This window comes from Scyliorhinus torazame, chromosome 9 (genome assembly GCF_047496885.1).
Source record: "Scyliorhinus torazame isolate Kashiwa2021f chromosome 9, sScyTor2.1, whole genome shotgun sequence".
In the NCBI taxonomy this organism is placed as follows: Eukaryota; Metazoa; Chordata; class Chondrichthyes; order Carcharhiniformes; family Scyliorhinidae; genus Scyliorhinus; species Scyliorhinus torazame.
This window is the reverse complement of record NC_092715.1, coordinates 49360723-49377356: the sequence shown is the minus strand read 5'-3', so window position 1 is coordinate 49377356 and position 16634 is coordinate 49360723. Positions and strand designations below refer to the sequence as shown.

The following is a 16634-nucleotide window of genomic DNA, read 5'->3' as shown; positions in this document are numbered from 1 at the left end:
TTTTGGAAAGGTGCAGAAGTCATAGGGTAGTAGTCATGGGCGACTTTAACTTCCCAAATACTGAGTGGAAACTCTTTAGATCAAATAGTTTGGATGGGGTGGTGTTTGTGCAGTGTGTCCAGGAAGCTTTTCTAACACAGTATGTAGATTGTCCGACCAGAGGAGGGGCAATATTGGATTTAGTACTGGGTAATGAACCAGGGCAAGTGATAGATTTGTTAGTGGGGGAGCATTTTGGAGATAGTGACCACAATTCTGTGACTTTCACTTTAGTAATGGAGAGGGATAGGTACGTGCAACAGGGCAAGGTTTACAATTGGGGGAAGGGTAAATACGATGTTGTCAGACAAGAATTGAAGTGCATAAGTTGGGAACATAGGCTGGCAGGGAAGGACACAAGTGAAATGTGGAACTTGTTCAAGGAACAGGTGCTACGTGTCCTTGATATGTATGTCCCTGTCAGGCAGGGAAGAGATGGTCGAGTGAGGGAACCATGGTTGACAAGAGAGGTTGAATGTCTTGTTAAAAGGAAAAAGGTGACTTATGTAAGGCTGAGGAAAGAAGGTTCAGACAGGGCATTGGAGGGATATAAGATAGCCAGGAGGGAACTGAAGAAAGGGATTAGGAGAGCTAAGAGAGGGCATGAACAATCTTTGGCAGGTAGGATCAAGGAAAACCCCAAGGCCTTTTACACATATGTGAGAAATATGAGAATGACTAGAGCGAGGGTAGGTCCGATCAAGGACAGTAGCGGGAGATTGTGTATTGAGTCTGAAGAGATAGGAGAGGTCTTGAACGAGTACTTTTCTTCTGTATTTACAAATGAGAGGGGCGATATTGTTGGAGAGGACAGTGTGAAACAGATTGGTAAGCTTGAGGAAATACTTGTTAGGAAGGAAGATGTGTTGGGCATTTTGAAAAACTTGAGGATAGACAAGTCCCCCGGGCCTGACGGGATATATCCAAGGATTCTATGGGAAGCAAGAGATGAAATTGCAGAACCGTTGGCAATGATCTTTTCGTCCTCACTGTCAACAGGGGTGGTACCAGGGTATTGGAGAGTGGCGAATGTCGTGCCCCTGTTCAAAAAAGGGACTAGGGATAACCCTGGGAATTACAGGCCAGTTAATCTTACTTCGGTGGTAGGCAAAGTAATGGAAAGGGTACTGAAGGATAGGATTTCTGAGCATCTGGAAAGACACTGCTTGATTAGGGATAGTCAGCACGGATTTGTGAGGGGTAGGTCTTGCCTTACAAGTCTTATTGAATTCTTTGAGGAGGTGACCAAGCATGTGGATGAAGGTAAAGCAGTGGATGTAGTGTACATGGACTTTAGTAAGGCATTTGATAAAGTTCCCCATGGTAGGCTTCTGCAGAAAGTAAGGAGGCATGGGATAGTGGGAAATTTGTCCAGTTGGATAACGAACTGGCTAACCGATAGAAGTCAGAGAGTGGTGGTGGATGGCAAATATTCAGCCTGGATCCCAGTTACCAGTGGCGTACCGCAGGGATCAGTTCTGGGTCCTCTGCTGTTTGTGATTTTCATTAATGACTTGGATGAGGGAGTTGAAGGGTGGGTCAGTAAATTTGCAGATGATACGAAGATTGGTGGAGTTGTGGATAGTAAGGAGGGCTGTTGTCGGCTGCAAAGAGACATAGATAGCATGCAGAGCTGGGCTGAGAAGTGGCAGATGGAGTTTAACCCTGAAAAGTGTGAGGTTGTCCATTTTGGAAGGACAAATATGAATGCGGAATACAGGGTTAATGGTAGAGTTCTTGGCAATGTGGAGGAGCAGAGAGATCTTGGGGTCTATGTTCATACATCTTTGAAAGTTGCCACTCAAGTGGATAGAGCTGTGAAGAAGGCCTATGGTGTGCTCGCGTTCATTAACAGAGGGATTGAATTTAAGAGCCGTGAGGTGATGATGCAGCTGTACAAAACTTTGGTAAGGCCACATTTGGAGTACTGTGTACAGTTTTGGTCGCCTCATTTTAGGAAGGATGTGGAAGCTTTGGAAAAGGTGCAAAGAAGATTTACCAGGATGTTGCCTAGAATGGAGAGTAGGTCTTACGAGGAAAGGTTGAGGGTGCTAGGCCTTTTCTCATTAGAACGGAGAAGGATGAGGGGCGACTTGATAGAGGTTTATAAGATGATCAGGGGAATAGATAGAGTAGACAGTCAGAGACTTTTTCCCCGGGTGGAACAAACCATTACAAGGGGACATCAATTTAAGGTGAAAGGTGGAAGATATAGGAGGGATATCAGAGGTAGGCTCTTTACCCAGAGAGTAGTGGGGGCATGGAATGCACTGCCTGTGGAAGTAGTTGAGTCGGAAACATTAGGGACCTTCAAGCAGCTATTGGATAGGTAAATGGATTACGGTCAAATGATATAGTGTAGATTTATTTGTTCTCAAGGGCAGTACGGTAGCATTGTGGATAGCACAATTGCTTCACAGCTCCAGGGTCCCAGGTTCGATTCCGGCTTGGGTCACTGTCTGTGCGGAGTCTGCACGTCCTCCCCGTGTCTGCGTGGGTTTCCTCCGGGTGCTCCGGTTTCCTCCCACAGCCCAAAGATGTGCGGGTTAGGTGAATGATAAATTGCCCTTAATGTCCAAATTGCCCTTGGTGTTGGGTGGAGGTGTTGAGTTTGGGTAGAGTGCTCTTTCCAAGAGCCGGTGCAGACTCAAAGGGCCAAATGGCCTCCTTCTGCACTGTAAATTCAATGATAATCTATGATTAATCTAGGACAAAGGTTCGGCACAACATCGTGGGCCGAAGGGCCTGTTCTGTGCTGTATTTTCTATGTTCTATGTTCTATGGACACAGGGCCTCCAGCCTGCACTGGCAGCCACAGACTCCCAGGCGGTATCGGTGACCCTCAGGGCAACAGGATGTCCCATCTCGCATCAATGACATCCAGAAGTGTGACCAGGTCGGCATCCCCAAAGCGAGGAGCAGGTGTGTGTTGACTGGGAGTGAGTGCTGAGGGAGTGTTTAAAACCAGCTCCACAGGACGCCTTGCCACAAGCCTGGCGAATCAGTCGGCGAGACAGCCAGTAATGACGAGACATTCGTGGGGGCTCATTTCCAGCACTAAGTGCCGTTAAATGCAGGCCACGATCTCGCCAACACGACCATGGAGTAACACCCTGCCAATCGCGCCAAAAATGACATTTATAAATGTTTCCGTGAAATCGCATACCAAAACTCATTATAAAATATTTTGTGTGTATTCAATCTTATTCATAGGATCACATTAATCAAAATTCGAGATTTCAATCTTGCAGCCCACTGAGATGAAGGAGGGCCACTCATACGGCCCAGTCAATAGCTTAGGTTGCCCATCGCTGCCTTATGTCATATCACTTTATGAGCACATCCTTCGACTCCATTTCCTGCTATATACTTCCATGTTTTCCTTGAACTAATTAATTCTCTTAAATGAAACTATTAATTTGGCCTTGAACCTAAAGCGATTAATAACAATAATTACTAAACTGTTTGCAATATTCTCCGGAGTATTGAATTTTTCACTTACCCAGAAATGCAAAATATGGGGAGATTATGCTGCCAATTCTAGATGCCATTGAACATGCCCCAAGCCCCATATTCCTCACCACAGTTGGATACACCTCCGATGAAAAAATGTAGATTATTGTGAAGGTTGCTGTGGTGGCAGATTTACCAATAATCATCATTAGAGTGATCACAATGTGAAGAGCTGTAGAAAACAAATTAATCAATAGTTAGTGTGCGCTGAAAGCTAATTCAAACTGCCCCATGTGATTTATTCTGTGTGGAACAAAAATGTTGCACCAAATATAAACTGCTCCAATAGAGAGTAGCATTTCCTTCCTTTAAATCTGGGGAAATTAGTCGTGCCCTAAATTCCTGCTAACATTGATCTCGATTATATTTATTCTGAGTTACATTTAGCATGTAATTTCTAGCCCTTCAAGAATATGCTGCAGACTGCTGGCCTGTTTTGGTGCAATCTGTATCCTGTTATTTTAAATACAAATACATAGACAACAAGATCTCCCTCCAACAAGCACCCATTTGTATATATTTTTAGGATAAATCATTTATATTATTTGAAGTACATATAAGCTATGGGAAGGTACTGTGAGGACCTAGAAAGTCAGATGGAGATACAGTGAGGACCTGGTGAGTCAGACACAGAGATACAGAGAGGACCCGGGGAGTCAGATACAGAGATACAGTGAGGATCTGGAGAGTCAGACACAGATACATTGAGGATCTGAGGTGTCAGATACGGAGATACAGTGAGGATCTGGGGAGTCAGATACTGAGATACAGTGAGGATCTGGGGAGTCAGATACAGAGATACAGTGAGGATCAGGGGAGTCAGATACAGAGATACAGTGCGGACCTGGGGAGTCAGACACAGAGATACAGTGAGGATCTGAGGAGTCAGATACTGAGATACAGTGGAGGATCTGGGGAGTCAGATACAGAGATACAGTGAGGATCTGAGGAGTCAGATACTGAGATACTGTGAGTATCTGGGGAGTCAGATACAGAGATACTGTGAGGATCTGAGGAGTCAGATACTGAGATACAGTGAGGATCTGAGGAGTCAGATATTGATATACAGTGAGGATCTGAGGAGTCAGATACTGAGATACAGTGAGGATCTGGGGAGTCAGATACAGAGATACAGTGAGGATCTGGGCATTCAGATACAGAGATACAGTGAGGACCTGGGGTGTCAGATACAGAGATACAGTGAGGACCTTGAGAGTCAGATACAGAGATACAGTGAGGATCTGGGGAGTCAGATACAGAGATACAGTGAGGACCTGGGGAGTCAGATACAGAGATACAGTGAGGACCTTGAGAGTCAGATACAGAGATAGTGAGGATCTGGGGAGTCAGATACAGAGATACAGTGAGGACCTTGAGAGTCAGATACAGAGATACAGTTAGGACCTGGGGAATCAGATACAGAGATACAGTGAGGATCTGGGGATTCAGATATAGAGATACAGGGAGGACCTTGAGAGTCAGATACAGAGATACAGTGAGGATCAGGGGAGTCAGATACAGTGAGGATCTGGGGAGTCAGATGTAGAGATACAGTGAGGATCTGGGGAGTCTGACAGAGATACTGTGCGGCTCTGGAGAGTCAGATACGGAGATACAGTGAGGATCTGGAGAGTCAGATACAGAGATCCAGTGAGGATCTGGGGAGTCAGATACAGAGATACAGTGAGGATCTGGGGATTCAGATACTGAGATACAGTGAGGATCTGGGGATTCAGATACAGAGATACAGTGAGGACCTGGGGAGTCAGATACAGAGATACAGTGAGGACCTTGAGATTCAGATACAGATATACAGTGAGGATCTGGGGAGTCAGATACTGAGATACAGTGAGGATCTGGAGAGTCAGATACAGAGATACAGTGAGGGCCCGGGGAGTCAGACACAGAGATACAGTGAGGATCTGGAGAGTCAGACACAGAGATACATTGAGGATCTGGGGAGTCAGATACGGAGATAAAGTGAGGATCTGGGCAGTCAGATACTGAGATACAGTGAGGATCTGGGGAGTCAGATACTGAGATACAGTGAGGTCCCGGGGAGTCAGATACAGAGATACAGTGAGGATCTGGAGAGTTAGATACAGAGATACAGTGAGGGCCCGGGGAGTCAGACACAGAGATACAGTGAGGATCTGGAGAGTCAGACACAGAGATACATTGAGGATCTGGGGAGTCAGATACGGAGATAAAGTGAGGATCTGGGCAGTCAGATACTGAGATACAGTGAGGATCTGGGGAGTCAGATACTGAGATACAGTGAGGTCCCGGGGAGTCAGATACAGAGATACAGTGAGGATCTGGAGAGTTAGATACAGAGATACAGTGAGGGCCCGGGGAGTCAGACACAGAGATACAGTGAGGATCTGGAGAGTCAGACACAGAGATACATTGAGGATCTGGGGAGTCAGATACGGAGATACAGTGAGGACCTGGGCAGTCAGATACTGAGATACAGTGAGGATCTGGGGAGTCAGATACAGAGATACAGTGCGGTCCTGGGGAGTCAGACACAGAGATACAGTGAGGATCTGAAGAGTCAGATACTGAGATACAGTGAGGATCTGGGGAGTCAGATACAGTGAGGATCTGGAGAGTCAGATACTGAGATACAGTGAGGATCTGGGGAGTCAGATACAGAGATACAGTGAGGATCAGAGGAGTCAGATACTGAGATACTGTGAGTATCTGGGGAGTCAGATACAGAGATACAGTGAGGATCTGGGGAGTCAGATACTGAGATACAGTGAGGATCTGGGGAGTCAGATACTGAGATACAGTGAGGATCTGGGGAGTCAGATACAGAGATACAGTGAGGATCTGGGGATTCAGATACAGAGATACAGTGAGGACCTGGGGAGTCAGATACAGAGATACAGTGAGGATCTTGAGATTCAGATACAGAGATACAGTGAGGATCTGGGGAGTCAGATACAGAGATACAGTGGGGATCTGGGGAGTCAGATACAGAGATACAGTGAGGACCTTGAGAGTCAGATACAGAGATACAGTGAGGATCTGGGGAGTCAGATGTAGAGATACAGTGAGGATCTGGGGAGTCTGACACAGAGATACTGTGCGGCTCTGGAGAGTCAGATACGGAGATACAGTGAGTATCTGGAGAGTCAGATACAGAGATACAGTGAGGATCTGGGGAGTCAGACACAGAGATACAGTGAGGATCTGGGGAGTCAGATGTATAGATACAGTGAGGATCTGGGGAGTCAGATACAGAGATACAGTGAGGACCTTGAGAGTCAGATACAGAGATACAGTGAGGACCTGGGGAGTCAGATACAGAGATACAGTGAGGATCTGGGGAGTCAGATACAGTGAGGATCTGGGGAGTCAGATACAGAGATACAGCGAGGACCTGGGGAGTGAGATACAGAGATACAGTGAGGATCTGGGCATTCAGATATAGAGATACAGTGAGGACCTTGAGAGTCAGATACAGAGATACAGTGAGGATCTGGGGAGTCAGATACAGAGATACAGTGAGGACCTGGGGAGTCAGATACAGTGAGGACCTTGAGAGTCAGATATAGTCAGGAACTGGGCTGTCAGACACATAGACACAGTGAGGACCTTGGGATACAGATACAGTGAGGATCTGGGGAGTCAGATACAGAGATACAGTGACGGTCTTGGGAGTCAGAAACAGAGATCCAGTGGGGAACAGGGCTGTCAGACACAGAGATACAGTGAGGATATGGAGAGTCAGACACAGAGATACAGTGAGGATCTGGGGAGTCAGATGCAGAGATACAGTGAGGATCTGGGGATTTAGATACAGAGATACAGTGAGGACCTGGGGAGTCAGATACAGAGATACAGTGAGGACCTTGAGAGTCAGATACAGAGATACAGTGAGGGCCGGGGAGTCAGACACAGAGATACAGTGAGCATCTGGAGAGTCAGACACAGAGATACATTGAGGATCTGGGGAGTCAGATACGGAGATAAAGTGAGGATCTGGGCAGTCAGATACTGAGATACAGTGAGGATCTGGGGAGTCAGATACTGAGATACAGTGAGGTCCCGGGGAGTCAGATACAAAGATACAGTGAGGACCTGGAGAGTTAGATACAGAGATACAGTGAGGGCCCGGGGAGTCAGACACAGAGATACAGTGAGGATCTGGAGAGTCAGATACTGAGATACAGTGAGGATCTGGGGAGTCAGATACAGAGATACAGTGAGGATCAGAGGAGTCAGATACTGAGATACTGTGAGTATCTGGGGAGTCAGATACAGAGATACAGTGAGGATCTGAGGAGTCAGATACTGAGATACAGTGAGGATCTGGGGAGTCAGATACTGAGATACAGTGAGGATCTGGGGAGTCAGATACAGAGATACAGTGAGGATCTGGGGATTCAGATACAGAGATACAGTGAGGACCTGGGGAGTCAGATACAGAGATACAGTGAGGACCTTGAGATTCAGATACAGTGAGGATCTGGGGAGTCAGATACAGAGATACAGTGGGGATCTGGGGAGTCAGATACAGAGATACAGTGAGGACCTTGAGAGTCAGATGCAGAGATACAGTGAGGACCTGGGGAATCAGATACAGAGATACAGTGAGGACCTGGGGATTCAGATATAGAGATACAGTGAGGACCTTGAGAGTCAGATACTGAGATACAGTGAGGATCTGGGGAGTCAGATACAGAGATACAGTGAGGATCAGAGGAGTCAGATACTGAGATACTGTGAGTATCTGGGGAGTCAGATACAGAGATACAGTGAGGATCTGAGGAGTCAGATACTGAGATACAGTGAGGATCTGGGGAGTCAGATACTGAGATACAGTGAGGATCTGGGGAGTCAGATACAGAGATACAGTGAGGATCTGGGGATTCAGATACAGAGATACAGTGAGGACCTGGGGAGTCAGATACAGAGATACAGTGAGGACCTTGAGATTCAGATACAGTGAGGATCTGGGGAGTCAGATACAGAGATACAGTGGGGATCTGGGGAGTCAGATACAGAGATACAGTGAGGACCTTGAGAGTCAGATGCAGAGATACAGTGAGGACCTGGGGATTCAGATATAGAGATACAGTGAGGACCTTGAGAGTCAGATACAGAGATACAGTGAGTATCAGGGGAATCAGATACAGAGATACAGTGAGGATCTGGGGAATCAGACACAGAGATACAGTGAGGATCTGGGGAGTCAGATGTAGAGATACAGTGAGGATCTGGGGAGTCTGACACAGAGATGCTGTGCGGCTCTGGAGAGTCAGATACGGAGATACAGTGAGTATCTGGAGAGTCAGATACAGAGATACAGTGAGGATCTGGGGAGTCAGTCACAGAGATACAGTGAGGATCTGGGGAGTCAGATGTAGAGATACAGTGAGGATCTGGGGAGTCAGACACAGAGATTCTGTGCGGATCTGGAGAGTCAGATATGGAGATACAGTGAGGACCTTGAGAGTCAGATACAGAGATACAGCGAGGACCTGGGGAGTGAGATACAGAGATACAGTGAGGATCTGGGCATTCAGATATAGAGATACAGTGAGGACCTTGAGAGTCAGATACAGAGATACAGTGAGGATCTGGGGAGTCAGATACAGAGATACAGTGAGGACCTGGGGAGTCAGATACAGTGAGGACCTTGAGAGTCAGATATAGTGAGGAACTGGGCTGTCAGACACATAGACACAGTGAGGACCTTGGGATACAGATACAGTGAGGATCTGAGGAGTCAGATACAGAGATACAGTGACGGTCTGGGGAGTCAGAAACAGAGATCCAGTGGGGAACAGGGCTGTCAGACACAGAGATACAGTGAGGATATGGAGAGTCAGACACAGAGATACAGTGAGGATCTGGGGAGTCAGATACAGAGATACAGTGAGGATCTGGGGATTTAGATACAGAGATACAGTGAGGACCTGGGGAGTCAGATACAGAGATACAGTGAGGACCTTGAGAGTCAGATACAGAGATACAGTGAGGGCCCGGGGAGTCAGACACAGAGATACAGTGAGGATCTGGAGAGTCAGACACAGAGATACATTGTGGATCTGGGGAGCTCAATGTGGGAAAGAGTGAGCTCTTTATGATCCATCCGGGGGACCAGGGAAGAGGGATAGGGGACCTACCGCTGAGGAGGGCGGAAAGGAGCTTTCGATATTTGGGGATTCAGGTAGCTATGAGCTGGGGGGCACTGCACAAACTCAATTTGACACGATTGGTGAAACAGATGGAGGAGAATTTTAAAAGGTGGGACATGTTGCCACTCTCGCTGGCGGGTAGGATACAGTCAGTTAAAATGGTGGTCCTCCCGAGATTTCTTTTTGTATTTCAATGCCTCCCAATTATGATCACCAAGGCCTTTTTCAAGAGGGTAAGCAGGAGCATTACGGGATTTGTGTGGGCGAGCAAGACCCCGCGAGTAAGGAGGGGGTTCTTGGAGCGTAGCAGAGATAGAGGAGGGTTGGCATTGCCGAATCTGGGTGGTTATTATTGGGCAGCCAACGTGGCAATGATCCGTAAGTGGGTGATGGAGGGAGAGGGGGCGGCGTGGAAGAGGTTGGAGATGGCGTCCTGCAAAGGAACGAGCCTGGGGGCGCTGGCGACGGCACCGCTGCCACTCTCGCCGACAAGGTATACCACGAGCCCGGTGGTGGCGGCAACGTTAAAGATCTGGGGGCAGTGGAGATGGCACAGGGGTGCAACGGGAGCCTCGGTGTGGTCCCCAATCAGAGACAACTATCGGTTTGTCCCAGGAAGGATGGACGGGGGGTTTCAGAGCTGGCATAGGGCAGGGATTAGAAGAATGGGGGACCTGTTCATTGATGGGACGTTTGCGGGCTTAGGGGCGCTGGAGGAGAAGTTTGGGCTACCCCCGGGAAACGCTTTCAGGTACATGCAAGTGAAGGCGTTTGTGAGGCGGCAGGTGAGGGAATTTCCGCTACTCCCGGCACAGGTGATTCAAGATAGGGTGATTTCGGGCGTATGGGTCGGAGAGGGCAAGGTGTCGGCGATATACCAGGAGATGAAAGAAGAGGGGGAGGCTTTGGTCGAGGAGCTGAAGGGTAAATGGGAAGAGGAGTTGGGGGAGGAGATTGAGGAGGGGCTATGGGCTGATGCCCTAAGTAGGGTTAATTCCTCTTCTTCCTGTGCCAGGCTTAGCCTGATACAATTTAAGGTGGTTCATAGAGCGCACATGACGGGGGCGAGGCTGAGTAAGTTCTTTGGGTAGAGGACAGATGTGGGAGGTGCTCAGGAAATCCGGCGAACCATGTCCATATGTTTTGGTCATGCCCGGCACTGGAGGGTTTCTGGAGGGGAGTGGCGGGAACAATATCTAAGGTGGTGAAAGTCCGAGTCAAGCCAAGCTGGGGGCTAGCACTATTTCGAGTAGTGGACGAGCCGGGAGTGCAGGAGGCGAAAGAGGCCGGTATTCTGGCCTTTGCGTCCCTAGTAGCCCGACGAAGGATCTTGCTCATGTGGAAGGAGGCGAAGCCCCCCAGCGTGGAAGCCTGTGGGTTTATCAAGTTGGAAAGGATAATGTTTGCCTTGAGAGGGTCTGCGCAGGGGTTCTACAGGCGGTGGCAACCATTCCTAGACCGTCTCGTGGAGCGTTAGATGAAGGTCGAACAGCAGCAGCAGCAACCCAGGGGGGGTGGGGGGGGACATCGTTCATTGGGTGGGGGGGGTGGGCGGGGGGGGGGGGGGTGAAGTGGGGTTCCTTTGGGGGGCATGTGAGCAAGAAAGCACATGAATGATCCCGAAACTGACATGTATGGGAAGAATCCAATGTACAAAGTTCTGTATTTTATTGACTTGCCACGTTCATGTCTTGCCACGCAAGTTCTTTTTCTTTTCTTTGTTAGGGGGGGTGGGGGGTTGTTTGTAAAATGGATAATATTGTTATTGAAAAATTCTTAATAAAAATATATTTAAAAAAAGAGTGCAGGACAGACATGTCCCTGTGAAAATGAGGGATAGAAATGGCAAGATTAGGGAACCATGGATGACGGGTGGAATTCTGAGACTAGCTAAGATGAAAAAGGAAGCATACGTAAGACTAGGTGACTTAAAACTGATGAAGCTTTGGAGGAATATCGGGAAAGTAGGACAGATCTCAAACGCGCAATAAAGAGGGCTAAAAGGGGTCGTGAAATATCTTTGGCTAACAGGGTTAAGGAAAATCCCAAAGCCTTTTATTCGTATATAAGGAGCAAGAGGGTAACTAGAGAAAGGATTGGCCCATTCAAAGACAAAAGAGGGAATTTATGCGTGGAGTCAGGGGAAGTGGGTGAGATTCTTAATGAGTACTTTGCATCGGTATTCACCAAGGAGAGGGACATGACGGATGTTGAGGCTAAGGATGAATGTTTAAATACTCTAGGTCAAGTCGGCATAAGGAAGGGGGAAGTTTTGGGTGTTCTAAAATGTATTAAGGTGGACAAGTCCCCAGGTCCGGATGGGATCTATCCCAGGTTACTGAGGGAAGCAAGGGACAAAATAGCTGGGGCCTTAACAGATATCTTTGCAGCATCCTTGAGCATGGGTGAGGTCCCGGAGGACTGGAGAATTGCTAATGTTGTCCCTTTGTTTAAGAATGGTAGCAGGGATAATCCAGGGAATTATAGACCTGTGAGCTTGACGTCAGTGGTAGACATACTGCTGGAGAAGATATTGAGGGATAGGATCTATTCACATCTGGAAGAAAATAGACTTATCAGTGATAGCCAGCATGGTTTTGTGCAGGGAAGGTCATGTTTTACAAACCTAATAGAATTCTTTGAGGAAGTGACAAAGTTAATTGATGAGGGAAGGGCTGTAGATGTCATATACATGGACTTAAGTAAGGCGTTTGATAAAGTTTCCCATGGCAGGTTGATGGAAAAAGTGAAGTCGTATCGGGGTCAGGGTGTACTATCTATATGGATAAAGCAATGGCTGGGCAACAGGAGACAGAAAGTAGTGGTGGAAGGGAGTGTCCCAAAATGGAGAAAGGTGTTCCACAGGGATCTGTGCTCGGACCACTGTTGTTTGTGATATGCATAAATGATCTGGACGAAGACATAGGTGGTCTGATTAGCAAGTTTGCAGATGATACTAAGATTGGTGGAGTTACAGATAGCGAGGAGGACTGTCAGAGAATACAGCAAAATATAGATAGATTGGAGAATTGGGCAGAGAAATGGCAGATGGAGTTCAATCCAGGCAAATGCGAGGTGATGCATTTTGGAAGATCTCATTCAAGAGCAGACTATACGGTCAATGGGGGGGGAAATTGATGTACAGAGAGGTCTGGGAGTTCAGGTCCATTGTACCCTGAAAGTGGCAACGCAGGTCGATAGAGTGGTCAAGAAGGCATACAGCATGCTTGCCTTCATCGGACGGGGTATTGAGTACAAGAGCGGCAGGTCATGTTACAGTTGTATAGGACTTTGGTTAGGCCACATTTGGAATACTGCGTGCAGTTCTGGTCGCCACATTACCAGAAGGATGTGGATGCTTTAGAGAGGGTGCAGAGGAGGTTCACCAGAATGTTGCCTGGTATGGAGGGTGCTAGCTATGAAGAAAGGTTGAGTATATTCGGATTGTTTTCGTTGGAAAGACGGAGGTTGAGGGGGGACATGATTGAGGTCGCCAAAATTATGAGAGGTATGGACAGGGTGGATAGCAACAAGCTTTTTCCAAGAGTGGGGATGTCAATTACAAGGAGTCACGATTTCAAGGTGAGAGGGGGAAAGTTTAAGGGAGATGTGCGTGGAAAGTTTTTTACGCAGAGGGTGGTGGGTGCCTGGAACGCTTTGCAGGCGGAGGTGGCAGAGGCGGGCACGATAGCATAATTTAAGATGCATCTAGACAGATATATGAACGGGCGGGGAACAAAGGGAAGTAGATCCTTGGAAAATAGGTGACAGGTTTAGATAAAGGATCTGGAACGGCGCAGGCTGGGAGGGCCGAAGGGCCTGTTCCTGTGCTGTAATTTTCTTTGTTCTTTGTTCTTTGTTCAATATTGTATCAATATTTTTCTTCAATCAACAATGCAACTCCACCACCTTTTCCTTTCTGTTTGTCCTTCCTAAAAACTGAATAGCCCACAATATTTTGTTCCCATCTTTGGTCACCTTACAGCCATGTCGCTGTAATCCAACTATATCATACCCCTTTACATCATCCATTTTATTTTGAATGCTACAAGCATTCAGGTACAAAACCTTCAGGGTAGCGCCCTTAGTTTAAACCCTCCCCAACCGCTCCAGCAAGTAAACCCCCCCCCCTCCCCAAGGACATCAGTCCTGGTCCTGCCTTGGTGTAACCCATCCAGTTTGTACAGGCCCCACCTTCCCCAGAACCGGTCCCAATGCCCCAGGAATCTGGGGCGAAATTCTCCGGAAACGGCGCAATGTCCGCCGACTGGCGCCCAAAACGGCGCCAATCAGACGGCCATCGCACCGCCCCAAAGGTGCGGGATGCTCCGCACCTTTGGGGGCCGAGCCCCAACATTGAGGGGCTAGGCCGACGGCGGCAGAATTTCCACCCCGCCAGCTGGCGGAAACGGCCTTTGCTGCCCCGCCAGCTGGCGCAGAAATGACATCTCCGGGCGGCGCATGCGCGGGAGTGTCAGTGGCCGCTGACGGCATTCCCGCGCATGCGCAGTGGAAGGAGTCTCTTCTGCCTCCGCCATGGTGGAGACCGTGGCGGAGGCGGAAGGGAAAGAGTGCCCCCACGGCACAGGCCCGCCCGCGGATCGGTGGGCCCCGATCGCAGGCCAGGCCATCGTGGGGGCACCCCCCCGGGGCCAGATCACCCCGTGCCCCCCCCAGGGCCCCGGAGCCCGCCCACGCCGCCTTGTCCCGCCGGTAAGGTAGGTGATTTAATTTACGCCGGCGGGACAGGCAATTTATCGGCGGGACTTCGGCCAATTCCCACCCCCGCCGAATGTCCGATGCCGGAGACTTCGGCAACCGGCGGGGGCGGGATTCACGCCAGCCCCTGGCGATTCTCCGACCCGGCGGGGGGTCGGAGAATGTCGCCCCTGAAGCCTTCCCCTCACACCATCTCTTCAGCCACGTATTTATATTTGCATTGTGTATTTATCGTATGTCCTATGTTTTTCGTGTATGGAACGGTCTGCCTGGACTGTACGCAGAAAAATACTTTTCACTGCAACTTCGTACAAGTGACAAATCTAAATCTGATATATCCTAGTCGAGCCTAAAATAAAGCAGGGTTCTTGTACGGGCTGCCTGCCCCACTGCAATATTACGAATAGTCGGGGAGGCGTCAGTTGGGTTGGCCACCTGTGGGTCAACGGAAACTCTTAACTGGATAATTAATGCTTACTTAAGGGTCTTGTCCCACCTCTCCTCAGATTTACCAGGCAGTGGTAGAGGATTGCATCGTATGTGCAACCTGGCAAATTTGTGCCTGTGGGTTGCTGGCCAGTAACAAATTGGGGGAGGGTGGGTGGTTTGCCTTTTTTCAGGGCTCTGAGAATCAAAGGCCCAGCTCACAATGTTTTCTCTTACCATGTCCACTCTCATACCCAACCCTGCCCAACATGAAGCCCTCATGCACCCTTGCCACGGGCTGCCGGTCTGGACTTGGCGATATCGGAGACTTTGGGCTCTTGCTGTTCCTCCTGGGCCTCCTGCACTATTTGGAGCAGCCTTCGCTCCTGGGTGGCAGCACTGGTACTGCAGAGATGCCAGCCTCCCATTTATGAGACAGGATTTCCTCCTGGACAGTGGCAGTATTCTCACCTCATACCAATTAAGGCCAAGTGAAGGCCGGCTTGTTAATGCTGAGTTCTTTGCGGGGTTTGTGGATTGGGGGTCCCAGAGGACTGGAAAGTGGCTAATGTAACACCTCTGTTGAGGAAGGGAGGGAGGCAGAAGACGGAAAATTATAGGTTGGTTAGCCTGACTTCGGTCATTGATAAGATTTTAGAAGTGGGCAAAGAAGTGGCAGATGGAATACAATGTGGAAAAGTGTGAGGTTATTCTCTTTGGAAGGAGAAATGGAGGTGTAGACTATTTTTGAAATGGGAAGATGCTTCGGAAAACTGAAGCTTAAAGGGACTTGGGAGTCCTTGTTCACGATTCTCCTAAGGTTAACGTCAAGTTCAGTTGGCAGTTAGGAAGGCAAATGCAATGTTAGCATTCATGTCGAGAGGGCTAGAATACAAGACCAGGGATGTACTTCTGAGGCTATATAAGGCTCTGGTCAGATGCTATATGGAGTATTGTGAGCAGTTTTGGGCCTTGTATCTAAGGAAGGATGTGCTGGCCTTGGAAAGGATCCAGAGGAGGTTCTCAAGAATGATCCCTGGAATGACGAGCTTGTCATATGACGAATGGTTGAGGACTCTGGGTCTATACTCGTTGGTGTTTAGAAGGATGAGGGGGGATCTTATTGAAACTTACAGGATACTGTGTGGCCTGGATAGAGTGGACCCAGAGAAAATGTTTCCACTTGTAGGAAAAACTAGAAGCAGAGGGCACAATCTCAGACAAAAGGGACGATCCTTTAAAACAGAGATGAGGAGGAATTTCTTCAGCCAGTGGGTGGTGAATCTGTGGAACTCTTTGCCGCAGAAGGCTGTGGAGGCCAAATCACTGAGTGTCTTTAAGACAGAGATAGATAGGTTCTTGGTTAATAATGGGATCAGGGGTTATGGGGAGAAGGCTGGAGAATAGGGATGAGAAAAATATCAGCCATGATTGAATGGCAGAGCAGACTCGATGGGCCGAGTGGCCTAATTCTGCTCCTATGTCTTATGGTCTTATAGGTGCAGGTGCTGTGTGGGGGGCCCATGAACCATGTTCATAAGTTCTGGCCTTGTCCAAGACTGAGGAGGTTCTGGCAGGTGTTCTCGGGCATGATGTCCGAGGGCCTGGGTGTGGCGGTGGTTCCGGGCGTGGAGTGGCGATATTTTGTGTCAGGAGACCAGGGAGTCTGGGGGAGGGGGAGAGAGGCTGAAATATTGGCCTTTGCCTCTCTGGTAGCCCAGAGACAGATTTTGTTGGGACTCAGGAAGCGGGGTGTGAGTGAGCAGAATTCTTGAGGTTGGA

At 48.6% G+C, this 16634-nt stretch overlaps 1 protein-coding gene across 1 annotated transcript in view; it reads right to left on the bottom strand.

The window, feature by feature from the left end:
• The window catches only part of LOC140429963 (organic cation/carnitine transporter 2-like), a 317607-nt gene that overhangs the window by 106782 nt on the left and 194191 nt on the right, over positions 1-16634 (bottom strand). The window contains exon 11 of the mRNA XM_072517551.1: positions 3542-3724. Coding sequence (XP_072373652.1) covers positions 3542-3724 — 183 coding nt within the window. The remainder of the gene's footprint in view (positions 1-3541; positions 3725-16634) is intronic.